Source organism: Phalacrocorax aristotelis, chromosome 7, assembly GCF_949628215.1.
Source record: "Phalacrocorax aristotelis chromosome 7, bGulAri2.1, whole genome shotgun sequence".
NCBI classification, from domain to species: domain Eukaryota; kingdom Metazoa; phylum Chordata; class Aves; order Suliformes; family Phalacrocoracidae; genus Phalacrocorax; species Phalacrocorax aristotelis.
This window is the reverse complement of record NC_134282.1, coordinates 5,642,920-5,666,821: the sequence shown is the minus strand read 5'-3', so window position 1 is coordinate 5,666,821 and position 23,902 is coordinate 5,642,920. Positions and strand designations below refer to the sequence as shown.

The 23,902-nt window shown below is 40.7% G+C and overlaps 1 protein-coding gene across 2 annotated transcripts in view; it reads right to left on the bottom strand.

Annotated features, from left to right (window-relative positions):
* Window positions 1–23,902, bottom strand: part of GOLIM4 (golgi integral membrane protein 4) — a 34,528-nt gene that overhangs the window by 1,950 nt on the left and 8,676 nt on the right. The window contains exons 2-15 of one of the 2 annotated variants that reach the window (XM_075098543.1): window positions 17,133–17,207; window positions 15,842–15,891; window positions 15,053–15,106; window positions 14,382–14,532; window positions 12,969–13,051; window positions 12,283–12,366; window positions 9,197–9,364; window positions 8,046–8,378; window positions 6,582–6,820; window positions 5,299–5,378; window positions 4,669–4,781; window positions 3,303–3,470; window positions 2,513–2,581; window positions 337–417 (exon numbers count right to left, since the gene is read on the bottom strand). In XM_075098543.1, coding sequence (XP_074954644.1) covers window positions 337–417; window positions 2,513–2,581; window positions 3,303–3,470; window positions 4,669–4,781; window positions 5,299–5,378; window positions 6,582–6,820; window positions 8,046–8,378; window positions 9,197–9,364; window positions 12,283–12,366; window positions 12,969–13,051; window positions 14,382–14,532; window positions 15,053–15,106; window positions 15,842–15,891; window positions 17,133–17,207 — 1,748 coding nt within the window. The remainder of the gene's footprint in view (window positions 1–336; window positions 418–2,512; window positions 2,582–3,302; window positions 3,471–4,668; window positions 4,782–5,298; window positions 5,379–6,581; window positions 6,821–8,045; window positions 8,379–9,196; window positions 9,365–12,282; window positions 12,367–12,968; window positions 13,052–14,381; window positions 14,533–15,052; window positions 15,107–15,841; window positions 15,892–17,132; window positions 17,208–23,902) is intronic. The other variant, XM_075098544.1, reaches the window with a different exon arrangement.

The following is a 23,902-nucleotide window of genomic DNA, read 5'->3' as shown; positions in this document are numbered from 1 at the left end:
GAGGAAAACAACAAAACAAAACAAACCAAAAAACCCCAGGTTCAGTGCAACTGCCAGCTTCCTTGTAGTTTATTCTGGGGCAATGAAGGGGAGGGAAGAACGACCGTCAGCTGAGTTGTGAGAGCCGACAGACAGAAAAGATTTCCAAAGATCCCCAGGCAGCAGGAATGGATGTGGGGGTGGAAGGATGAGCACGAGGAAGCTGGGACAGCGTGAAATTTTAAGGTCTCTGATCTAAAGGAAGCTACGTTGTTACATAATAGCACTGTGACACGATCGCAGCTATGTTCAGTGTTTAATCGTGTCACCAGGTTTGTGGGTTTACACAGTACTTACATTTTCATCGTTTTCACCATATGGCTCTTCAGCGTTGCGCTCCAGTTCTCGTTTCTTCTCTTCAGTCAAATCTTCCTGGATCTACAAAGTACAGAGACGCTCTGTATTATTTTACTTGCCTTTCAAAAAAGTAGCCTGTGGCATAAACGCACGCATTTTCACAGCTACGCTTTTACAGAATGAAGATTCAAAAGAAAGGGAGGGGAGGGCACAGAGAGGTTAAGGGAGGAAAAAACCAAAACCACCCAACAATGAGGAAACTCACTTCCTCTGCGACCACGTTTAACTTTTACCCACACTTTTCACAGACCGTCTCATCGTTAGTTAATATATTTAGATTGCCATTCCATGTTTCAACTTGTCCTTCATAGTGAGAGTGTCACAACACAGCAAGGAGTCATTCCCAGCACTTCCACCCCGCTGCGTACTCCTAGAGCTATTTCAGTTCCGATATGCGATGTAGGTATTTAACAGGAACTTTGTCCATGTTTTCCCAGCAGATCCTGCTGCCAACACCTCCTGGGAAACCACGAAAGAGCAAGGGGGGATTGGGAGCAAAGAGTAATCTCTTCCAACTCCATCCTTGAAGAGAGCAGGCCGCACTGAATCTGTCTTCCAGATGTTCAGATCTTGATCTATTGCTTCTTTCTTTTATGTCAGCACTTTCCCTCCCCTTCCGTGCCCTTTTATGGTTAGGTGCAAAAAAAAAAAGAGGTGTGCCTGATTTTCTTTTGGAGATCGCTGTTATGCACATCTGCTCCAATCGGTGCCCTGCAAGCTGGGCAAGATGCTTCTGAAAGCCTGTACAGCTCCGCCCATGGGAAAACACTGTCTCACCTGGCTGGGAAGCATTCACCACTCAGTGCTGCCGCCTACCCCTGCCACAAAGAATCATCGAATTATTAAGGTTGGAAAAGACCTCTAGGATCAAATCCAACTGTAGGGAGGAAACCACAAAAGAGCAAGGATGAGACTGCTACTTCCAACAGGGCTCCCTCCCTCTAGCAGCTGCTGTCACATTCACCTGAACAGCAGCAGCCTTCTCGACAACATTAGTAGCAGGGGACTATATTTAGCAGTTGCTTCCAAGAGGAGGCAAAAGCTGCTTGTGACCAAGTTATTTGGGGTTAGGTACTGCTGCCAGCAGAAGGGCACCCATCAAACCTGGATCGCTTTGAGGAATATACAGGAGAGATTTGGACAGCAGCAATGTATAATATTTGAGCCAACCTACTAAAGGAACTACTCCTGGTTACAGCACCTTAACACTTTCGTCATGGCTCATTCAACCACTGCTCGCTCTTTAGTATTTCCAGTAAGCGCACTGGTCGTAGTCCTTTATGAAACATGCATTAAATGGCTTCCTGTGAACCAAAGAATAATTGCCAAAGGCCAACTATTCCCGGTTCCTAATGACCTGGTTTGGTTTAAGTAACCGTATTTTGAACTGGTGAATTTCAAGTGCGTAGCAGCTAACCTAGACAAAGCATTCCTCATAAGAGTAGCTCTTTCCATTGCTTTTTGTAAAATCATTATGTATGAAGTAGAAAGTAGCAATCGATTAGGTAGGTATTGAAGAACTGCTGGGCAGCTTACACCAGTGCATGCATAATGAGCACGCCATTCAACGTACGAAGTAAAGAGTCTCTTCCCCTCCTTTTCTCCTCCAGCTCAAAGCAATGTGCTAACAGCTTCCTGACTATTTGACTCGCGAACAGTAGGGGCTTACATAACTCGGATCGCTTAGGAGGAACGCAGATAAATCAAAGTCAGAGCTAACGAGTAAGTAACTGGCCAAGGAAGCAGTTTGCCCAGAACAGCAGTGCGTGATTAGAGATGCAAAGCTGACGATGTTTTCAGTGACCTTCAGAGGGCTTGAGGTTTTCAGGAATATTTCCTTGCATGGTGAGCGGCTTAGTCTTCTCAATTGCTGCACAATTAATACCGTGTTGCATGGCAGACTGATGGATTGCAGCATATAAGCATGAGCAACACTACAGGTGTCCACAAGTGGACAGGAGGGTAAATGGCAAAGACTTCCTAGGTTTCATAACGTCAGACAAAGTGATTTGGGTTCATAAAAGATACTGAAGTTATAAAAGATACCAATGTCGAACGTTAATGGAGATGTGCTTTGCTACCCGAGTCCACATACGCCTTATGTCTGTTTTCTTACCTCCTCTTCTCCTTCTTCCTGGTATTGTTCATCCACATTATCTTCCTGCTGGTCAGGATTTCCTGCCATCTGCAGAAAGATCATATAAGAATTCAGTTCTACATGTATGCCTATTAACGTTAGGAGACTGAAGGTTAAAGCTTCTTGTTCTGGAACGAAAACTTATAGTAACAATAATAGCATAAGAAGTTATAGTGCATTAATTATCATTAATAATAGCCCGGCTACATGATTTAGAACTGCCCTAAATTAAAAATTAGACAGCAGAATGATTATAATAAAAATCACTTCACAGAATAAAGCAAGACTTTCCATGCTGAGCAGGAAGACAATGAAATATTCACACCATTAAAGACCAATGCCATAAAAATACCGATAATCTCTGCCTAGAGGAGTTTACAGTTTAAACATGGTTGAAATGCGCAGCATTTACTGGGGTGGCCATAGAGGGAAAGCGACACCACTGCTTACAGCCTGACTGCGTGTCGATGGCACGGACAGCGGCACAGGAGTGTGTGGAAAGACATGAAGACTGTACGAACACAAAGGTTGTTCTCGCAGGGAGTTGTGTGAAGGGGCCCTGAACTATGAGACTGCAGAACCTCACGGAGTGGCACCAGTGATGAAAGACATACCAGTGTATCACCAGGAGTAATTCCACGCTTTTACCTGCACATGTCATATACGGCTTAAAAAGAGCTTTAAAAATCCAAGTTCAGTGTCCTCTCGCCAAGCTGTGCTACACTGTCCTTAAATAGGACCTACAGATGCTTCCTTTCCCTTTACTGACCACGAGATGCTCCTCCATCCCCGGGTGTCCTTGTTTCTCACTGGCTTGCTTGTGCTTTTCATTTTCATCTGGCAGATTTTCTTCTCTCTCTTGCTCAGCTTCCTCAAACTCATCTTCTCCCTGATTGTTGGGATCATCAGCAGGATTCACATCTTCCACAGCTGCCCTCTGTAATTTTCAGAAGTGAAGGTTAAATACATATTTTTATCTCACAGTCAAATTCCCGTTCACTTGAAAGCTACCCTAGTGGGAGCTGTTAGAGCCGAGTCCATCCCCGCTGAAACCAGCTGGAATGTCTCTGCAGGCATCAGCGGTCACTAGACCAAAGCCTAGCTAATGCAGAAGTGTCAGCTCCTGGAAGAAAAGGGCTTCAGCACCGACCTCAGACAGAACAGCAGTGTGAGTATCTGTCTGCTAAAAACCACGTTGAAGCTGATGACTTATTTCACACAGGCTGTTCAACTCCTTTTGTTTACTGACTATCCGACAACCGACAGTGCCTGATAAGACCAGGTGAAAGAAGATAAGAGTTTAAATGCTCATGGCTCAAAAGAGCTGATGTGATCTTTCAGTACCACTCTGTCCTGCAATATTAACCTTGTCTGTGTTTGTAATAAAACAAACACCACTTGCTTTTCATCATACTTCTCCATTCAGAAAGCAAGCATTTTCTTTCTGCTTATCATTCAGTAAAAGCATTTCTGATACCTTTAAAGCTGAAAAGTTAAAGATCCTTTAGAAATATTTACTATACAACTTAATTTGCTGAGGGGGAGGGAAGTGAAGATGATACTCCTCATGTTCCACAGCACCAAGAAAGATGGAACTCGGGGGAGGGCACAGGACCAAATCTCCTGCATCCAGATCTCTGTGCGACCAGCATCGCAGCTGTGGTCAGCGCTGAGGTATGTTCTCTTTCAAGGTCTCACGATTCTTCTGTACTGACTCCAGCTGCTTTCAGTGGCTACTGAGTTGGCTCTGACCCTCCTAACTAATGACAGTATGAAAAATGCCGTCACCACTCTTTTTCACTGACCACTAATGAGTTACTCCTGTTATTTTTTCTGAATCCAAGTTTAGCTGATCAAGTCCCAGCTAAGTCCAAATCCTTTGTTCCACCTAAAGCACAGATCAAAGGAATGTAGAAAAGCAACTTGCTCCCAACAAGGAACCTTTTTCTGATTGCTTCCCAAATCAGTAAGGGCAACTTTATATACATCACAGGTGTAGTTTTAAACTGTCAAACTTGCCTTTCTAGCAGACCTCTGGTTCATCTTATTTCTGTAATGCGCAATTATGTTAGATGAGATTCTGGGTTTTCACTTCAGTAACGACTGCAATCCATAGCACCTTAATTCTTACTCACCGATTCATCAGCCTGTTGATTTTCTACTTGATGCTCTGGTTCCTGCTGTTCATTTGCATTATTTTGATCACCATCTTCACCTTCATCCTGGTGCTGGTTGTCACGTTCATAAGCTGACAAATTTTTGATATTATTATTGTATTACAGCACTTTCTAGTTAGCCCTTTTAAGAAAGGGTTTCCTATATACCAGCTTCCATGCATGCTTCCGTACTGCTTCCATACCACTTTTAGTGGCAGGGCAGCCTTTATCTAAAGCACTCACCTAAACAGATAATGCTAACGGAATTGTTTTACTGCTAGTAGGAAATGCACACTGAAAGATTATAGAATTTGAAGAGACGGAACGAAATGATAGGCAGATCCAGGAACGTAACCAAGAACCACAAAGCCCTACCCTAGTAGCTCAACCAAAAGGACGCTTTTCCTTTCATGAATGTAGATACATCTTTAGTAACACCTGTGTTTCACTCAGTCAGTTCAGCCAGCGTTATCTGAGCTTTTGGTTTTAAATTAAGAGTTTATATTTCACTCAAATCCAAACGGGATAGGAAATGAATATTAAAATCTCGTAGGAAAGGCAGTACCCAGGGAACCTGTGAACGTGGCAGGGATATAAGTTTTATCTTACCTCCTTCCTCTTCCTGAATACCTTGCTCTTCCTCCCCTTGTACAATATCGTGATCCATGTTATCATAACGAGCCTGTTGGCTGAGAAAATTAAATACAAATACATACTTTCAGTTTCAAAAAAAGTGTGGTTTTGCTTTAATAAACAAACCATCCTACTGCATCTCTGCCTCTCCCAGCTCCTGCCAGAATGGGGTCCAGTTTAGCCTTCTATTACCTAACATTTTCTCACATCATCGTTCCTGAAAGAAGATATACTTTACAGAAGACAGACCCTTACCTACTATACTAACTTCTGTGCTTGTATTTCCTCCTGTATCAATAGGATCAAAACTCCTAAACCAGTATATTCCATAATTAAAGCATAAACACTATGAGCTGGAAACAAAGAACTATTCAGATAAAGGGTCTCAAAGACAGACTGCACGGATCCGTTATTTTGTTGACTAAGCAGTTTTAGCTTTCGTCTTGAAAAGGGGTTTGTTTTTGTGGTTGTTCTTCCAGGACTGAATAGTTTGACTATTGATTTACAAAAGGCTTTCTCATCTCAAAATTCTTTTTGAACACAGGTCAAGTTAATAATTAATATTTCAATGTTTCAGTGAAGAAAATTTAACGGGCTTAAGATTCCAAAAGGCAAAAAATTATCACTAATGATTTTAAACTAAGCAGAAGCATAAGAAAGCATGACAGGGAGGTGAAAGGCCTCAATATCATGAATATAACTGCATTCACAGGAACTTTATGACACTAAAAGGGTGTTTGTTTCTCCTGAAATCATGCTTTTGTCTCTACTATGGCAAATATCACTCTTGTCTCGAAAGTCCTCATGGTGTTACTTAAAAACAGCATCTCACATTTAAGAGGAACTTCAGCTTAGCTACCTTAATGCATATCTGATACCGGAGCTCCTCAGTACCACAAGATCATAATTGCTGCTCAGCAGAAAATAGTTACTATTTTAAAGCGAGCTTTAAGACAAGGGGCATCATATGCCAGAAGACCCTAACCTCCTCCAAAGATGTGCATGGCAACGTGCACTCATTACTCCAGACTTCAGAGGCTTCCACAGGAAAAGAAAAGAAAAGGAAGGAAAGAAAACCCACAAATCCTTAAAATAGCAATCAGATTTATCCTTGGAAAGAAGGAGATGAGGTTCACTGAATTTAGTCTCTGGGCAGCCTAGGTTTATAGCATTAAACCACCCTCTTTTCAAAGGTGGTATAGTGGAAGTCATAAAACCCAGAGCACAGACTATGAAAAACTCATGTAAAAAAATTTAACCTTAGCCCGTTTTTAAAGGGTTTTTCTCCTTGGTCTGCCAGTTTTTGCAGCGGAAGCTCTTTTTCTTGAAGCTGTTGCTGCCGTAATAGCTGTCCTCGCAGTCTTTGCTGGTGTAGTGATTCCTGATGTTCTCGTAGCTGATAGGCTTCCTCTGCTCTCTGGGCTGCAAGATGTTGCTGCTCTCGTTGTTGCTCGTAAGCTGGCTTATGTCTTTTTGTTACAGCTCTCGTTGATGTTATCTGTCAAAGAAATATGTTAGTCATAGATCAATCATAATTCCAGTGATCAGAAACAAGCACAGAAACCTGTGACAAAAGGGAAAATTATGCAGATGCTACACGCTATAGGCAGAATTACAGAAAAGTTATTTTAAGTTTTCTTGTCTCTGCTTAAAGTTTAATTATTTTTTGAACACAGGCTGTCAGTGTTAGGGTGTCTGTGGAAGAAAGAGGAGATAATGGGGTGGGGGAAGCCATGCTCCTCTTATACATAATTAATACTACCCTCCCCCCTTCATATTACCAGTAAAAGCAAGCTTTGATGGCTGACAAGTAAGACGGTAAATATGCCTCCATTCATTTAGCCGGTACTTTCAGTAGGGTCTGCTTTGAGCCTTAAATGCAACTCCGCACACTTTTTACAGCCAGCAGTAACTTAAACTTATTCCAGTTCCACAGCTTAACCTATTGCTGCAGTTTTAATCCACTGCACCTCTTCAACAACGGCTTCTCGTCACACTGGAGTTACAGAATTAATCTGCTAGGAGAGGAAGCGTTTACAGAGCCTAAGGTGAGATCAGTATAATATATTTTCCACTGGAGATCTGATCTAGAATGTAAATCCAGGATTTACTAGTTTTATTTAGAGCTGCATTGAGCAAGACTTGCCATTGCTGCACACTGATTTCCCCAGGCTATTTTAGTCATGTTCATCTTGCAGTTAAAATTTCCTGTCAAATGACAGCAAACATTTAGATGGAAATGTGTTTACAGAAGGTAGGTGTATCTGACAAGGAAACACACTGCAGTTTGCTGAGATGCATCAAATTAGTAAGGCAGGACAGCTCTCCAAAGTGCTGAAGATAAATCTCATTTTCATCAGCTATCTTCTTCCCATCAGCTACCACAGGCCTCAAATTTAAAGCAGGAGACGGGATTCAACCTGACTGCTCTTTTTTGCCATCTGTTGCTTTTTATCAGCAGAATTAATGTTCGTTAAGCTGCATTTGGCAAGCACCGCAGTATGTGTGCGCTGAAGCTGAACCCGAATCCTATGCATCCAAGTGCTTTGAATCCCAAATTGTCTATTTAAAACAAACAGTGAGTGCTCCCAGTCCCAGGCTTTCTATAAACACGACACCAATCCTACCTAGAAATAGGCGAGTGCAATACAGGGCCAGCAACAATAAGAGACGCCTCCATTTACACAGCAAGTCTAATCAGTTGGTAGGAAAGAGCTCCATACCTCTGAGTGAAGATGATTGCCCAACATGTTGGTTTCTTCTTCTTTCTGTTCCTGTTTTTTCCACTCATGCTCTTCTGGTACTTGATCCTGTTCTTCCTCTAAGTGCTCAGGCTGACCTGCCTGCTCCATTTCTTCCTCTTCAAGTTCTTTTTTGCGTTCCTCTTCAACTTGATCAACACGTTGCTCATCATCCTCTCCAGCTTCTTGTTGCTCCTGAATATTTAGTTCTTTGGCATGCTGGCCCTCATTAGCCTTTCTTTGCAGATGAAATGGCTCAGCTCTGTCTTCTTTTTCCTGGGGATTTATTTCTTCTCTCTCTTTTGGCTTCTCATCCTGCAAAACATACATACCAGATTACGTGTGCACAAGATATTATGGATTTCATGTTTTCAAGTGAGCCAAGGACCAGATATGGATGCCTTTATTCCAGCCTGCAGCAGTGAAGCTGTTGTCAGGAGAGCCAAACGCCTGCTTTGGAACAAGCTACGCCTCCTGCCAAACGGTGTCACTACCTGATTCTTGGCTCTGCACAGCTACGCAAGGTGTCGTACAACTGCATCATGAAGTAGCTTAAGCCCCATTTTATCTGAACTATTACGAATCTGTATCTACAAAGGAAGCTTTGTATTTTTATTTCCTGTAGGTTCCTCTGGCCAAGAACTCTTGTAAAACAAAACCACAGCTGATATCGTAACTTCTAAACTTTACCCAGAAGTTTGCTTTTTTTCTTTTTGAACACTGGGTACCACGCCAATTTTAAATATACTGACTCTAAGTGTGCTACTGAAACTTTATAAAACATGTGAAAAGACAATTTCTTCCGAACTTGTTAAAGCTTTTCCGTAACACGAGATACCTAAAATTTTATAGACCACTTACTATTCAGAAAATTAAGATTTTTTAGTAACTTCTTAAAACATTTTACGCAAACCGGTTTTAAGTGCATTTACAGTCATGTGAGAAAGAGCACCATGAATATATTTTTCTACCACTCAATAATATGAAACTGTTCCTTACTGCTTGCTTTACTCTAGAACTGACAAAGGTGTACAATTAAACATACACTTCTACTGGAATTTAAGCACATCGCTAGTATTTCGGTGAGTAAGACCCATTTCCTAGAGCATCTGTGGCCAGTCAGGGCTTTATACCTCCTTATGCTCTTCAGCCGCAGCTTCACGGTGTATTGGGAGGTCGCTGTGGGGAGACACTGCTCGCACCTCCGTTTGCTCATTTGGTCGTTCTAACTTCTCAGGCTGTCGGAAACTTGACATCTTGCTGAGTGTGTCCTTCAACTGTTTATATTCATCCACCTGGGACTAAAGTCAACACATCCATTATAGCGTGTCCAAATCAATTTCTTAATAAAATGTAGTCACCTCGGAGTGAACTTGCTGGCAAGACACATGGTAGAAAGACTCAATATTCACACCAGAGCAAATACCAGGGAGGAGAAGGGACACGAGCTTTTAAAATTGGTTGCTTCCACACACCAGATAGCTTTGATTCATCACAGTCTTTTCAGCCAAAGCGCACATGCATACAAAGTATATTAGAAAAATCTCTGTGGGACAAAGACAAAGATTTGTTTTATTCATGCCAAGCAGGAGAACTGTCAAAAGCGGATGATGCGGTAATCTTGGCAGGCTGAAGCGAGGGAAATCAAGAGAACCACAACTGCTCCTTTACTGGTAGAAAGAAGTGCAGTTCTTTCAGAAACAGTAGCTTTTTAAAGTATATATACACATCATGAAAATGCCAAATCCTCAACATTTAGACAGGTGTTACACAAGACAACAGCCAACATACAGAACTGAGGCAAAGAAAGTCAGAGTACACCTTGGGTGAAGGGCAAGAAAAAAGAAAAGGAAAAAAGAGGGAAAAAGAAAAAAGAAAATATAAATTTCTGAAGTCTTCCTGAAATGCAACAGTAATATGTTGTAATGTGAATTTGCTGTTTAACTTTGTACAACATCAGGATACTTTCAAAAAGCTTTAAAGCCCAATATGAGAATCCAGACTGGTTGGTTGGTAGACAAGTCCCTGTCTACACAGCAGACGTACAAGGAAGACTATCTCATAAAGTAAAGCTTTTGAGATGGACAGGATCAGCTGACCAACTGCATACACAAAAGGTGGTGCCCCACGAGAGGGTTCCTCTGTTGCTCCAGCAGAGGCGTTGGGTGTGTTTAGTACCCATTTTGAAGCTGGAGATGCATTTCATAATCCTTTTTAAAATTCAGGTTAAAAACTGGCTACAGTTTACACTCGGTAACCGTGTATGTCATTTGGTGTGTTATGTGGTATCATAGCAATCAATAGTACAGCAGACAGGCATGATGCATTGATGTACAATGCATAATACTCATACAAAACAATATCCACAGTGCTACAGATTGACATGATGCAATGCATAATGGCTCCGAAGCTAGACGCACCTCGAAGCATCTTCAAAAGACTATGGCATCCGTTAAAACAGACGGGCCTAAAAGCAAAGCAGAATGCACAGTAATTACTCTTGTCATTCCAGAGGGATACTTCTGCTTCCTGAATAACTGCTGGAGAGTCCAATAAGAAGTTTTAGAGGAAAAAAAAAAGAGTATTTACTTAACATAAGCATCATACGCAGGTCTCCGATTCTTTTTTCCCCCCACTCGCTGACCATGCAGAGAGGCTAATATACTAGGGTATTTAAACAGTGCACGTTCCAGATCAGAATTCAAGTACTCCATTCCACTGCATGAGCCGCTAAGCTGAACACTGTGTTTCAAGGCCATAGCCTAAGAGGTATTAATACTGACAGAAAGACAGGGTTTATAAAAATATATAATGAATCTGTCTGGCTGTTTGAGCTATGGAATCGTACAAAGATTACGGTGCCTTTAAGATTCAGGTCACAAATTCATTAGTGCAGTATTGACTGCTGATATTTAATGTCTAGAATACACTTAGAAATAGAGGGGTCATTTATCGAGCTGTGTTTCTAAGCAATAATCCCTCGTGAACTTTCAGTAGCTGGTTTGCAGGAGAAACTACGCATCTGTGCTAAACACCTCCTGTTCTGAAAGAATGTGCAAGACCCTTCTGTTGAAGGAAAGGTTCTCCATATGATAAATGCCACATTCTGACTGCAGATAGAAAGGCTTTGTGTGACACAGTTTTTCTAGTTAAAGAACTGAATTGAAGCCAGAAGTATATGGAGCTTGCCTTTGGATTCGGTGAACCTTAAATCGGACCCTGCATCTGCCCTTGTGGAATTTCAGATGTTAGCAAATACATACGAAGCAGCTAATGTGGCCAGTGAGAGAAGAGCTTAAAATTAGCTGCCAGCATATTTTAGTACCGGAAATTAAGGTTCTTCATATATTTAGTCTATCAGGGACTTTCCTGGTCTTCCCCTATCTTTTGAATATCTACACATATTGACATGCACCACAAGCAGAACTGGGGAAGAAAAAAGATCCAATGCTTTTAACGCTGCTAGTGATTTTGTGGACCGTGAAAATACTTAAATGAAGAAAATTAGTCAGGAATAAACATAACTTCACACTGCCTCATTGCCTTTCCCTCTGATCTTTCACCAATAATCTTCCTCTGCTCCAACACTGCTCCTGCTCTCAGATTCCCTGTGGCCTATACAGCTTGTACTGGCACAGCTGACTGAATTTGCAATAGTCCAGCAAAGTTTGCACTTCATGGATAGTTCACTTGAAAGGGACATTTAAGAAAGGTAATGCTGCTGCTGCTTCTTTTTAACTCGTTTGAGTTCCAGCTGGAGTTTACATTCCTCCATATACACTCTAGCTCTGTTGCACTGATAAACCTTCCAGTCATACACAGAAAGAGACTTTATAGTATACCAGCATCCATGTCTTTATAATGACATGTGTGAATGTCAGCGTGTAGGATGTTAAACTAGTAGAAGTTCTACCAGAGAAGACAGAGAAAGGAAAGGTATTCGACAGCTCTCCCGGAAGCAGAGATACTCTTCTTAGCAGTAATACATGCACTCTTGGGCCTATAGTACAGCTCTCTATTTTCTGACAGCCCTATGATTCGTTGCAGCTTCTTCTTAAGAGCAACCCCTTAACTCATGCATTTCCCTGCAGTGTGCAGCATGGTGCTAACCGCAAACTCCCCATGCGAAAGGCTCCATGCATAACATCACAGTCAGCTGAACTAGGAGAAACAAGTGCTAGGAAGGTTAGCGCTAGCAGAGGCTGCTTTCCTTTCTGACCTGTGCAGCAGCTAGTGCACTCTTGTGGTCTTCCAATGTCACTACAAGCTCGTTGTGTTGGGAGAGTAAGTTCTTATGCTGTTGCTACACAAAGAGAAGAATATTACACGTTTCACATAAAGTTCATTCTAAAGGTAAAGTAGGTAGCCTAGCGGATTTTGAACTAGAAAGATAATTTATTCCAAAAAGAAAATCCTGAGTTGGAATGACAATGTTTATTTATTTAACATGGAATGCATATTAAACACGCAGAGAGCAAGCATGCCAGGAAAGAAAATTTTGGAGGCCAGAATTTGTGCAACTAAAATAAAGTTACAAGCTGGAGTAGATGTTGATGAACATTTAAAAAAAAAAAAAATAAATAAAAGAGCTGGAAAACATTCATTTCAGCAAATTTAGTCTGCCAAAACAATTCTTAACTTGCAAAGTCAAACCTGCAATTCCAATTTCCATACTAAATACTTCTCTTCCAATTATTTTGGGTTTGTTTTGTTTTACCAAATGAGCACGTACCTAAAGTGCAAGTGGCAAGAGACAATAAATCCAGTTCAGCCATATTCCTTTCCTTTTTGCCACATAACAGAAACTACACGTCTTCAGCACAGCCCATTTCTGGCTTGTTAAAACTTGGGAAAATTTTTATTTTTCCTAATGGTCTTGAAAGTTCTCCTGAAAGCAAAGCCTACCTTGACATCTTGTAGCTGGGTGTGAATGTCTTGATGAGCTTTTCGCAACTGCCTGTTCTCCTCCCGTAAGTTATACAGGGATTCTGTTTAAAAGAAATGACATACAGAATTTAAACCCGGTCAGATTTAAAGTTCTAGATTAAGCACCAAAATTAAGACTATAACACAAACTACATAAAATCCTACACAATTGCTATAGTAAAAATGAATTAGAGTAATTGTATGGCTTCTTTATGTTACATCTGTCCCCAGCCCTATAGAGACCCTTACGTTTTCAAGCAGAAAATTGTAATGTTTGGTTTTATATTAGCACACCCAGCCTGCAACTGGAATTATGCATCACTATTCATGCTGGGGACTGCAGAGAGCAAAATTCATTATGGTAATCTGAATCTTTAAAATGCAGAGAGGAAGCCACCCTCCCCTCTTCCTCCACATCGCATCTGCTGAGTGAGAATTTTACGTCGTAGGACTAAGCTATTCTTTTGGAAGAGGTGCCCAGATGGCCAGCATACTTAAAAAGCTTTACGTTCTGGGACCAGGGAGAGGGGCTTCTCTTCCCACTTCTTACATTATGTCGATGTGGAATATTGCAAGCAGACACAGGCAAGCTCTTCCCACACTCCAAGCTGCTAGGCTGCAATCCAGCTCAGTCCAAGAGCTAGCTGTATGACTTCACTGGTGTGATGCCAAGGCAGAACTAATAAACACAGCCTCTGCCTGCAAAATACCGTGCAGACAAAACTGCAGTCAGCTCCAAAACTAATTCATGTGTTGGTGACACATGGCAGAAAGTGGCTGGAGGCCCTTCATGGGGAGAGTCCCGTCCTTTTTTCTATGCAATTGTGTAATTAAGATTGAAGAGGTCTGCAAACTGCAAAGAATCTCTTTAATAGGAAACTAGATGCAAAGAGTAAAAAATGACCGCTTCATCGTCCAAGTATACAGGTGCTGCATGTTTCACACAAGCTGATACATATAGAGAAAATGAGGCCTAGAATGTATGTAAAGTCACTTCATAAAGGGGCATGATAAAATCTCTGATAGAAACGGCAAACGTTCTTAAGTGTGCCTTTCATTTACAAAAAAAAGAGTAAAGAGGTAAATTGATTTTTCCAGGTTTATACAAGTCTTAGAACTAAAAATGAAAGACTGCCTAAATCAGCCACTGACACTTGATGGACTTTTAAGTGTGGTGTTTCTTACTATTTCTCTAGCCTAGATAGAAACATGAAGCACACATATGAATAGATTTCAGAGAGAGACCACAGAAAATAATCAATAAAATGTAAATTATCAGGAGGCATAAGACGGATGAATGATCTGTTAGTGAGAAGAGAGACAATGCCTTTCTGTCTTACATCATACAAATACATATTTTAATACGGGCAGCCAGGTACAGGTTGCATATACCCTTCAGCTTCGAGATCTCCTGCTCTTTTTCCTGCTGCAGTTGTAAGTATCGCTCCTTGTGATCACTGAATGTTCTGCTAAACTCTTCTCCTTGTTTTCGGTGATCTTCCTCAAGGTCAGCATGCTGTTTCTTTAGTTCTTCATGTTGACTCTGCAAACACCAAGTTGGACACCAGAACAGTTCTGTATCTGCGTATCTGGCTTATATTGTCTTTGGCAATTTGTTGAATAAGCCCAGATGAATAGGAAGCATTCATAACAAGAAGTTTGTTATTCAAAGCATGCATATTGCAGCTCCTCTCAAACACAAACTGATCTGTGTGATCAGTCATCTTCTGTTCTAGGGCTACGTCACCTCACCCTGCAGTTGCACTGTCCCACTGGGAGCTGCTGAACGTGTCTAAGAAATTCCTTACATGCCAAACTACGTGAATAACGCTGATAAGTCAGCGTTCCATACAAGTAATTGCATTTGATAAGATTAAATTACTGCCTGGAAAGCCTGACTAGGAAAAACTGTAGTAAAGCATCTTTTAACAGTACTGTTGTAAGAGGAAGGCACCATAGATGTACTGACGTTCTGGAGTGAATTACCAGAAGCCGGCGAGGCCATATCTCCCTGACACACCCAGGTTCACAGGTCCCGGCATGCTGCTATCTCAGTTACCTACCTTCAGCATCTGGTGTTGTACACTCAGCGCACTGTATCGGCTGTTCGAGTCTTGCTGTAAAATGAAAAAGCTAGCGTTAAACAGAACAATGCTGTCCCTAACCTCTGTACACGCAGTTATTTAGGAGTCACAAGCCAAGGGACGAAACTCCCCAGGAAACAAATTAATCTCTCCACTTGCTTCAGAACACTGCAAGCACATATACTTTGCCCTTACTGCAGCTACAATGCATTTTAACTCAGGTTATTCAGCTCACAAACTGCTCTGCAGTTTCAACATCGAGGAGCCATAAAATTCTAATTCACTCGCTTTATAAAGAGTTCTCTACAGATCTCTGGGTCCTTTGCCAGATACAGCTTTCATTCTGGCACTTGGTACATAAAACAAAGTTTCTTGATGTTTTTATACTTTCCAGTTCAAAGACCACGTGTTAGAAAGTTGTCACTGTCCTTTTCCCTGTGGACTAAGCTATAAAAAGATCTCTAATGCCTTATTATTCCTCCTTCCCCTTAAAAACGGTAACATTATGTTTGAACTATCGTAACATAAACAGGAGGATATTTTCTAAATTAATTTTCTGGAAAGATATTAGGATCTCCTATTACAGCTCAAATAATTGGGAACTGCAGGGCACTTAGTCATGCAGAGTAGAAATTGAATAAGTGAGCGCTCTTTCAATTAGTATTTTGTGAGACCTCTTTGAGCAGTTATAATTGCAAAGCATTTCCTTTTTCTTGCAACTCTAATAGCATCGACTGTTAAGAACCTGTATGAGTAACAATGACTTACCCTTCCTTTATTTAGTGTTTCCTGTGCTTCTAGTTTATAAACAAGAAAATCTACAACACAAAAGGGAAAATACACATGAGAAAAGCCAGGCAGATTAGAATCTGTACTTAAATAACATAACTACTGCGTACATAAATTCTCTTCAGAGCGGAATACTTACACAGTTACAAGTTTCCAGAAGATCTTCTAAAACTACTATAGAGAATTTAACACTATGCTCAAATTTTGACAAAATATTTCCATTAAAAAGTTTCAGAGTCTCATAAAATATCTTCATTAAGAAGTTTCATATCTTAGTGTGAGAGATAGGGGGTACAGGCTCAAGACTACAGACGGGCAATTAAATCTGTTACCTGAATTCTCTCAGTAGCATCATTCAAAAGGAAATGCACACTTATAAACCGTGTATTCTTGTATTAGGATAAAAAAATATGTATTTTAAGAAGTGTGAAAGTCTAGGCTAAGTTCAAATAAAACAAAACTTTCCCCTTTTGTTCCTTGATCCTCTTTTCAGGGTTTGAAAATGCCGACTCACCTGTGCAGAGCAATGGGACTGCTCTACACTAGATGGCACCAGAAAGCTATCGAGAACTGCACAGTAAGAATAATTTCTTACACATTCTTAATCTTTGCTAAAGTAGTTGTTTTAATTCAGCGGCTGAGCCCTCAGTTTTAGGAAGAATACAGGCTTTACTCTGAAAATTGCAGTGAATTGAGAGCAACAAAAGACTTGGAGAAAACTCAGAGGATTGCATTCTGCAGAAGTTTCACAGAAGGCAGATGTGGAAGAGATGCGATGTGTGCAACATTCTGCCCTCGCACACCCCGTAACGGAACTTAGTTTTGATCAGAAAAGATACGTAAACACGTGTTTACCCTTAAGCACGTGTAAAGATACTGATTCAGAGTCTAATTTCACATTGATGGAATGCAGGAAAAGATCCCATGTTTTAAATTTTCACCATGCCGGAACAGGATTTACACAGGCCCATACTCTACATCTGTGATAAGGTTATGTACATTGACATACACGTATTCTCTGTGTATACTATGTCATGTTGCAGTGATCTATAAACAGTACTAAAAAGATTATTACTTTTTAAAACATTAGATTAAAAAAAAAAATGAAAAAAACCCAACGTACTAAAACAACCACCACAGACCTGCCGAGGTGGTCCTGCTAATGTCTTATACACTGGTAACTCGTTCAAAATTGAACAATACACATCTGAAGTTACTTTCCAAAATAATCAAGGTATCTTAAATGTCAAAGTGAAAAGCAGGTTCTTACCTTCTTTCGCTTTCTTATGTTCAAGCCTTTCCTTCTGTAATGACTTTTCTAATCTTGACCTGTGTTCATACACAACTGAGAAGAGAAGTTTTGTACACAATTAATTTTAAGAGCACTACATACAAAAAACACCACCCACCCCCAGCGCACCCAGAGAGCATTGGCACGGAATGTACCAGGAAAATACAAGCGGAATGAGGTCATAGGGCTGTTTGTATAATTTGGGACAGGAACTTTTTTCCTTTTTTGCGTGCTTTATTGATCCTGAATTCTAGGTTATTTCCATTGCATAAACACTGAATGCAATAACCGTGTAAGTGATTTGTTTAGGGAGAACAGCCAGCTATGGTGGACCTACATGAAAGCTACCAAATCCTCTTTCCTTCTCAGCTACGCAGGTACACATTTTCCCACACTTTTATTCTCTCCTGCCTTGTTTGTAAAGAGGCAGGAAATAAGACAGGACAACCTTGCTGCCAGTAAATCCTTGCAGCAAACAAATTGGCACAAGGAGGGAAGAGAGACGCACAAGAGCAGGCCGGCTTAGGTGCAGTAGTACACTAGACAGGCTGCTCAGACTAAGACTTGGAGAACCTGAAATCCCTTCCTAAATTCTTCCAAAAACTTGGACAACTCAGTTTTCTGTGCCCTCCTTCTTTGTAAAGCCCAGATCCTTCAAACCACAGTTGACCCACAGACCGCAAAATTAAATGCTTAGGTATCGTGTCCTCAATTTCATAGCAAGCACGTGCCAACAGCAGGTTATACATATGCTAAAGCACCCTGTGCTTGCATGGAATACCCACATAACCTGAGAAGGATTTGGGGTTGTTTGAGGGTCTTTCTTTACCCCCCCATTAAGGCAGAAAGAACAAAAGAGATCACCTGAAGGGCTAGGATAGCTAAACTATAAAGCTAAACTGGATGCTTCTCTGTAAGGCTAGGGCATCAGAGACTGCTCGTCAGGAAATCGTTTCAGTTTGAGAGTAAAATTTAATCTTCACCAATTTTAAAATCCATTTATGCATTTTCTTTCATTGAGTAAAAATACCCCAGCCTGGAGATGAATGAAGAAGTGGTCTGTGTCCAGCACTTCAGCCAAAAAGCGCCAAGCTGAGGTTTTAGGGGGACCACTCAGTACAACCGGCAACATCCTCGGCAGACCAGGTAATGGTAGTCACGCGGCGTATCGCTATCCTCTCCAGCGGGGTCACTGACTACAAAAAAATGCACGTGGCTTTTTGGAAAGATGCTCTGACATCTTTGCCAAACTCTACAAGCCCTTTGAGCTGACACTGCTACCAGAAGAGGTGGTTCTGCTGTTTGTTGTTGTACTGCCCTTCCCTTCGCTCCCACTGCTACGGGTGATGGGACAGCAGGACCTAGCAGTTGGGGACAGGGCATGCAACAATTTCTCCTGGTGCCAGTGCCAGCTTGGTGAGTTCTTGAGAGCAGCAGCAATGACTGGCAGTGACTGGGAACACCAGGTGGTGTGGCAGGAGTCCCACTGTTCCAGGTTTGACCCTAGAAAGCAGAGACAACCTTACTTCTAGAATTTTACGGTATAACAACTACTCTTGGTCATATCCTTTGCATACACCATACCATAACAGATTTTACATTTATGAATTTGTCTAATTGTTTGTTTTATCAATTTAGGACATCCAATAAAGCAGAATTTCATTCTGGCTTGTGTTTTGAACATCTAGTTTCAGGCGCCTCTCACAAGCCACCGGGCACACCAGTCCCTGTTTGCCCTTTCCTCACCACTCACTAGACCAAATGATCATTATCTGAAATGGCCTACCAAGTTTGCAGCAAAGGAAAGATATTCATTAAAACTCCTGCAAATGCACAAATACATTTGCTCAAGCTCAGTTTAACACAAGTACTTTTCACTGTCCAAATTATAATTTACGCTCTTTAAAAGAGTCATTAATTTGTATTAATGGAATGTGGGATTGTTCCTTCAAAACTAGGAAACTCATTTTCTGAGAAGTAAACTGTTGTTGAACATAAGCCTTCAACAGAAAGCATCAAATAAAGATTTGTACCTTGGCAGCTACAGAAAACTCCTCTTGCACCTTAAAACATGTTCTTAATTCCAGCAAGGTGCATTCTGCAGGCTGTTTAGCTACTGGCTTATCTACAAGTGTTTACATTTTGGCTTAGAAGCTGGATTGCTAATCAATCCCTGTCACCTATCACTACTTTGCTATTTATCTCCTGAAGTCAAGGGCATCAGTCAAGATGAACTAAGGTATCAACATCCTCCGCAACAAAACAAACATCTAATGAATATTCAGAGTCACCAACAAGTAAGCTGCCAGAGAAGGGGAAAAAAAAAAAATGGCAGCACTACAGTGGTGGTTTTATCTAGGCACTGAAGACTGTGAATGCCAAATCACATTGCAAAGAGAACAGTGGTTGTAGCATAGCAACTCAGGAAAGAAAAGAAAATCCATAATGGCTTTCCCCTCCCATGCAATCAGGGGTAGACATAGGCTTTTTGGCAAACAGACTAACCCACAAACGGATTCAGAGGTAACATTTTCCATCTCACTTCTTTGTCTGTGAGCGTCTTCCTCTGCTTCTGCTAGTGTTTTAACAAGGGTGGGGGAAAGGAAAACCCTGCACAACAAGCCCATAAGGGCACGAAGAAAGGAGAAAGAGAATGCAATAGTTTGGGTTTTAGGGACTGCGGTGCCCTGTACCTTTCACAGCTAATTGCTCCTCTACTGAGCTTTGGCTTTCCTGTCTTCACCCTTCACCTCGCACTACCAAGCAAGGTCTCTACACTCCTCCCAGGTAGTGCATCCTCACTGCTACCTTCTGCGTGCTAACCTTTGAAATACTGGAACGAAACTGTCAACGTCTTAAAATAGCCCTTCAGGTGGCCAAAAAGGGCTAAGAAGAACCTCCTCCTACACCTCTCCCCTTCCAGTTCATTTACTGGTTGGTTCAGCAATGGTTTTCTCCGATCAAAGTCTGTAATGTGCAACTTGATAATTATTTTCTTAATAAAAATCTTCATTAAGAAAGCAGAGTTTCCATATTTTCTCACTTGCTCTTTGGGGGAGTAGGTTGCAGGTCAGATTTTGTAAGTACACAGAGGAGTTTATCTCCCATAAACGTAAATTGTTCCCACCAGTCGGGAACTTCCTGGGCAAGAGTCCAGACTACAAGGCTGTTGTTCCTACAGCAGGGGATTTCTTGTTCACTACCAGCCTGGATATATGATGTCTGAGCAAGAATCTCAAATAAATACACACACTGAAAAACACGTTTTCTATTACAGGTTTCCCAGCCAGAGAGTGGAACCTACCTAAGGAATCTGGCAAATTTCTGCTGGTGTGATGCACCAACGTGGCACTTCACAATGATATTTTCATAGCGTAAGTTCTTAATTTCATACCAATCCTTGCACAAATAATTGAACTTTGTTTCTACGTTATATTTAATAGACTGGTACAAAAAAGGGGGAAAAACATTGTAATCTAACAGCTGATTTGCACTATTCCAAAGCTGGAATAACTGCAGGTATAAATTTAATTCTTTAAGTTACCTATATAACGTATGAACATGAACATACAAAGAACAACGTGACTCCAGAGGGAGGTGATCCAGCCTCAAAGAGCAAAGCCCAGAAACGGAACCGGTAACATCACAGCTAGTTAAACCACCTTTCCCCTTCAACAAGGAAATAGTTAGCAGTTCTTGAATTGTTCCCAATTAAATCAAGTCCTTGAGTTAAGAATTTTCTCATGCAGAAAGGAAAGTGGAGGAGAAGTAGGGGGGTGCGATGGTTCGCAGAAGATTACACCACTTTGGCCATTTCTGAACGTTAATTGCAACATGGGAGTCAAGCAATCTCATGAAAGCAAGCTTATTCAACAGCCATGGTTATTTCTCTTATCTTGGCTTTGCACCTCTAAGCGGTAAAACTACTATTAAGCAAAATAAGGCATTACTGTATATTTAAAAGAAAGTATTTCCTATTTTACATTATCGGCAATTTTGCAACTGTGGTACTTTGGTCTGTCAGAAGCATGATTCAAAACTCAAATAGCTCAGCTCCTACTATCCTATATCCTGGAAAATTAAGATTACATTGGGATTTAAATATACATGATGCAAGAAATCTTATTAATTTCTTTGTTATTGTTTCTTATGCAATTCTGCAATCTTTCTCTGAGCTTACAGTAACACCACTCGTTTAAAACCAGCAGATTTCAGTAGTCTTGGCAACATTCACTGTTACATTCTCTCAGACTGTGGCAGAGTTGAACTGAACCAGCAGTGCGTGGTAAGCTGCACTGGCGCTTTTCTAGTAACACTATGAAGGTCTGTAAAACACAGACTTGTTATAAAAATACAGTTAATTTCCAATTCTTGTCACTGCAGATAGAACCATTTAAAATGTGAATCCATGCAAACAACTTTTCTGCTGAGAGTAAAGCATGTCCATGAGCCAAGGAAGAATCCCTTCATTACGGGATGTAGGATAGATTTTCTAGTCCAATGACAATAATAAAAATTTTGATCTCGGAAGAGATTTCTTGACTCATCTGACGCTAACGTTTCATGCTGGGAGAACGTGCCACTAATATAGCAAGACCTGCTCCCCGAGCTTCCAGCTCTGCATATGACTAAGTCAGTGAATCTGGCTTCAAACAAGGAGATTCACAACTGATAATCTTATCAGAACAAATTATCAAACTGTGGGTAGTTCCCGGACAAGTATCAGGATTTCTCACCACAGTACAAACCATACAGGTCACAGTACACACTCCGCCTATTTCAAAGGTTTTCAGCTAAGAGTTTAGCAATAAAGGGATATTACAGTGACATTGTAAACGCCTAAGAAAAAACCTGAAGTATTCCCACAACAAAGACTAGGAAAATTGTGTTTTAAGTATAGCACAAGAAAACAACATTACAGAAACCATATATTTATTATATATTGAACAAAATGTGAAGCTATTTCATATTTTATGCCCTTGAAGTTTTCTGGTTTGAATTTATACAAAAAAATGACAGAAATAGAAGCCAAGATAATGTGAAATCGATTGTGTGTGAAAAACAAGCATTCTTCTGGCTTAATTACGGAACAATTTTACATACAGGCAGGGATGGACTGCTCTCATTTTGCTGACTGAAAACCACAACTGTGTGCAGTATCACAATTGAATTTACTTTAAAACAAACTCCTACACTTTTCAATTTACTCACGTGAAGAACGATCAAGTAACAGCTTTGTCAAATTGCAGCCAGTCACTGTAAAAGAACAGAATTTCTCCTGGCAAACTAAACCATGCATTGGCAATTGTGCTTAAAAATAACCACTGCTTTGACTTAATTCTCTAGTCATCTCTTTTGCTCAGAGCATTAATAATTTTAAGAGAGAAGGTAGTATTTAATATGCGGATCTTCGTATTCAGGGGTTTTGTAGTGTTTGTCATAGACCTGCCACTGATTTCAATTGCACAAGAAGAAAGCAGTAACATCTACTGCTTTCAAAGAACCTGCACCAAAAATAACCCATCAATTAAAATACACCTGTTCCTCTGACTTAGCCAGTACTCCAGTAGGAAACTAGAATTGGGGAATGGTACTTGAGCAAACTACGGAGATTTAGGTCTGCCTAGCTTGATTGCAGGCAGCTAGCCGTATGCCAGAGCGACGTCCCACCGCGTCGTGCTCCCAACGCGGAGTGGTTCTACATGAATGAGATACGCCACTGCTACAAACAGCTCCACTCAGAGCTGCAGGCAGAGACTGATCAAGTGCCTGCACTTCCATCAAAGTTTAGCTGTAAACCAGATAAGATCTACCCAAAGATAACAGAGAATTGACTACATGTACTTTTATATAACATTTTCAATCATGGAACACTGAATTTTTCCCGGATAAGTTGAAATGTATCTGAAGAACCAAAGAATAGTTCAGGAATTACCTTTAACCTGCCAGCTGACGTGACGTAAAAGTTTTGCTTTGACTGCAGTTCTGGAAATGGGGGAATGCTGGGTAATTTGGCACACTAATGCAGTTTGCCCCAGAAACGCATGCTTATATTTCTAAGAAATAGTTGTGGCCTCTATTTGATTTTAAGTATGACATGAAAATTAATTTCCAAACTTGAATAAACATCTACATTTAACAGAATCCTTTTACTCCACCCTGCCTCATGTACTCCCTTTCTTAGAAGTCAATAACACCTATAGGAAACAATAGATTTAAAAACCAATTGCAAGTAAAACATAATGATAGGTTGGGATATAGGGAGGTATTTATCACATTGAAGCAGTAAACTGTAATAGCTGCTGCTAAAAATAAAAGTTTGAGAAGGGGTATTAAATGCAATTAAATGTTTAATCCCTAACAGTTAGGCTTCAGAAATGACATTTATTAGGGAAGAAAACATTTTGCATCCCAAAAAAGATTTTCTGCGCACTCCACAAAAGATTTCTTCCAACCTTTGGTGTCACCCACAGTTATGACGGGTCAGATTAGCATCTCACCTTGCATATGCAGTTTTCTATACATCTATCTATGCTAAAGATTTTTTTTAACAATAATAAATGCAAACAGTTTAAAATCACTAAACAGGTTTTGTTTGGACTTACATTCTCAAGGTTAGCAGACTTACTTCTAAAAAAATTCCATTCCCTTTTTATTATTTTGTTTGTTCCATTATTCTTCCATTTTTGTCATGACACACCAGACCGTTTTGAAGAAAACACAAAAACATTCAGAAGAGCTGCAGAGAC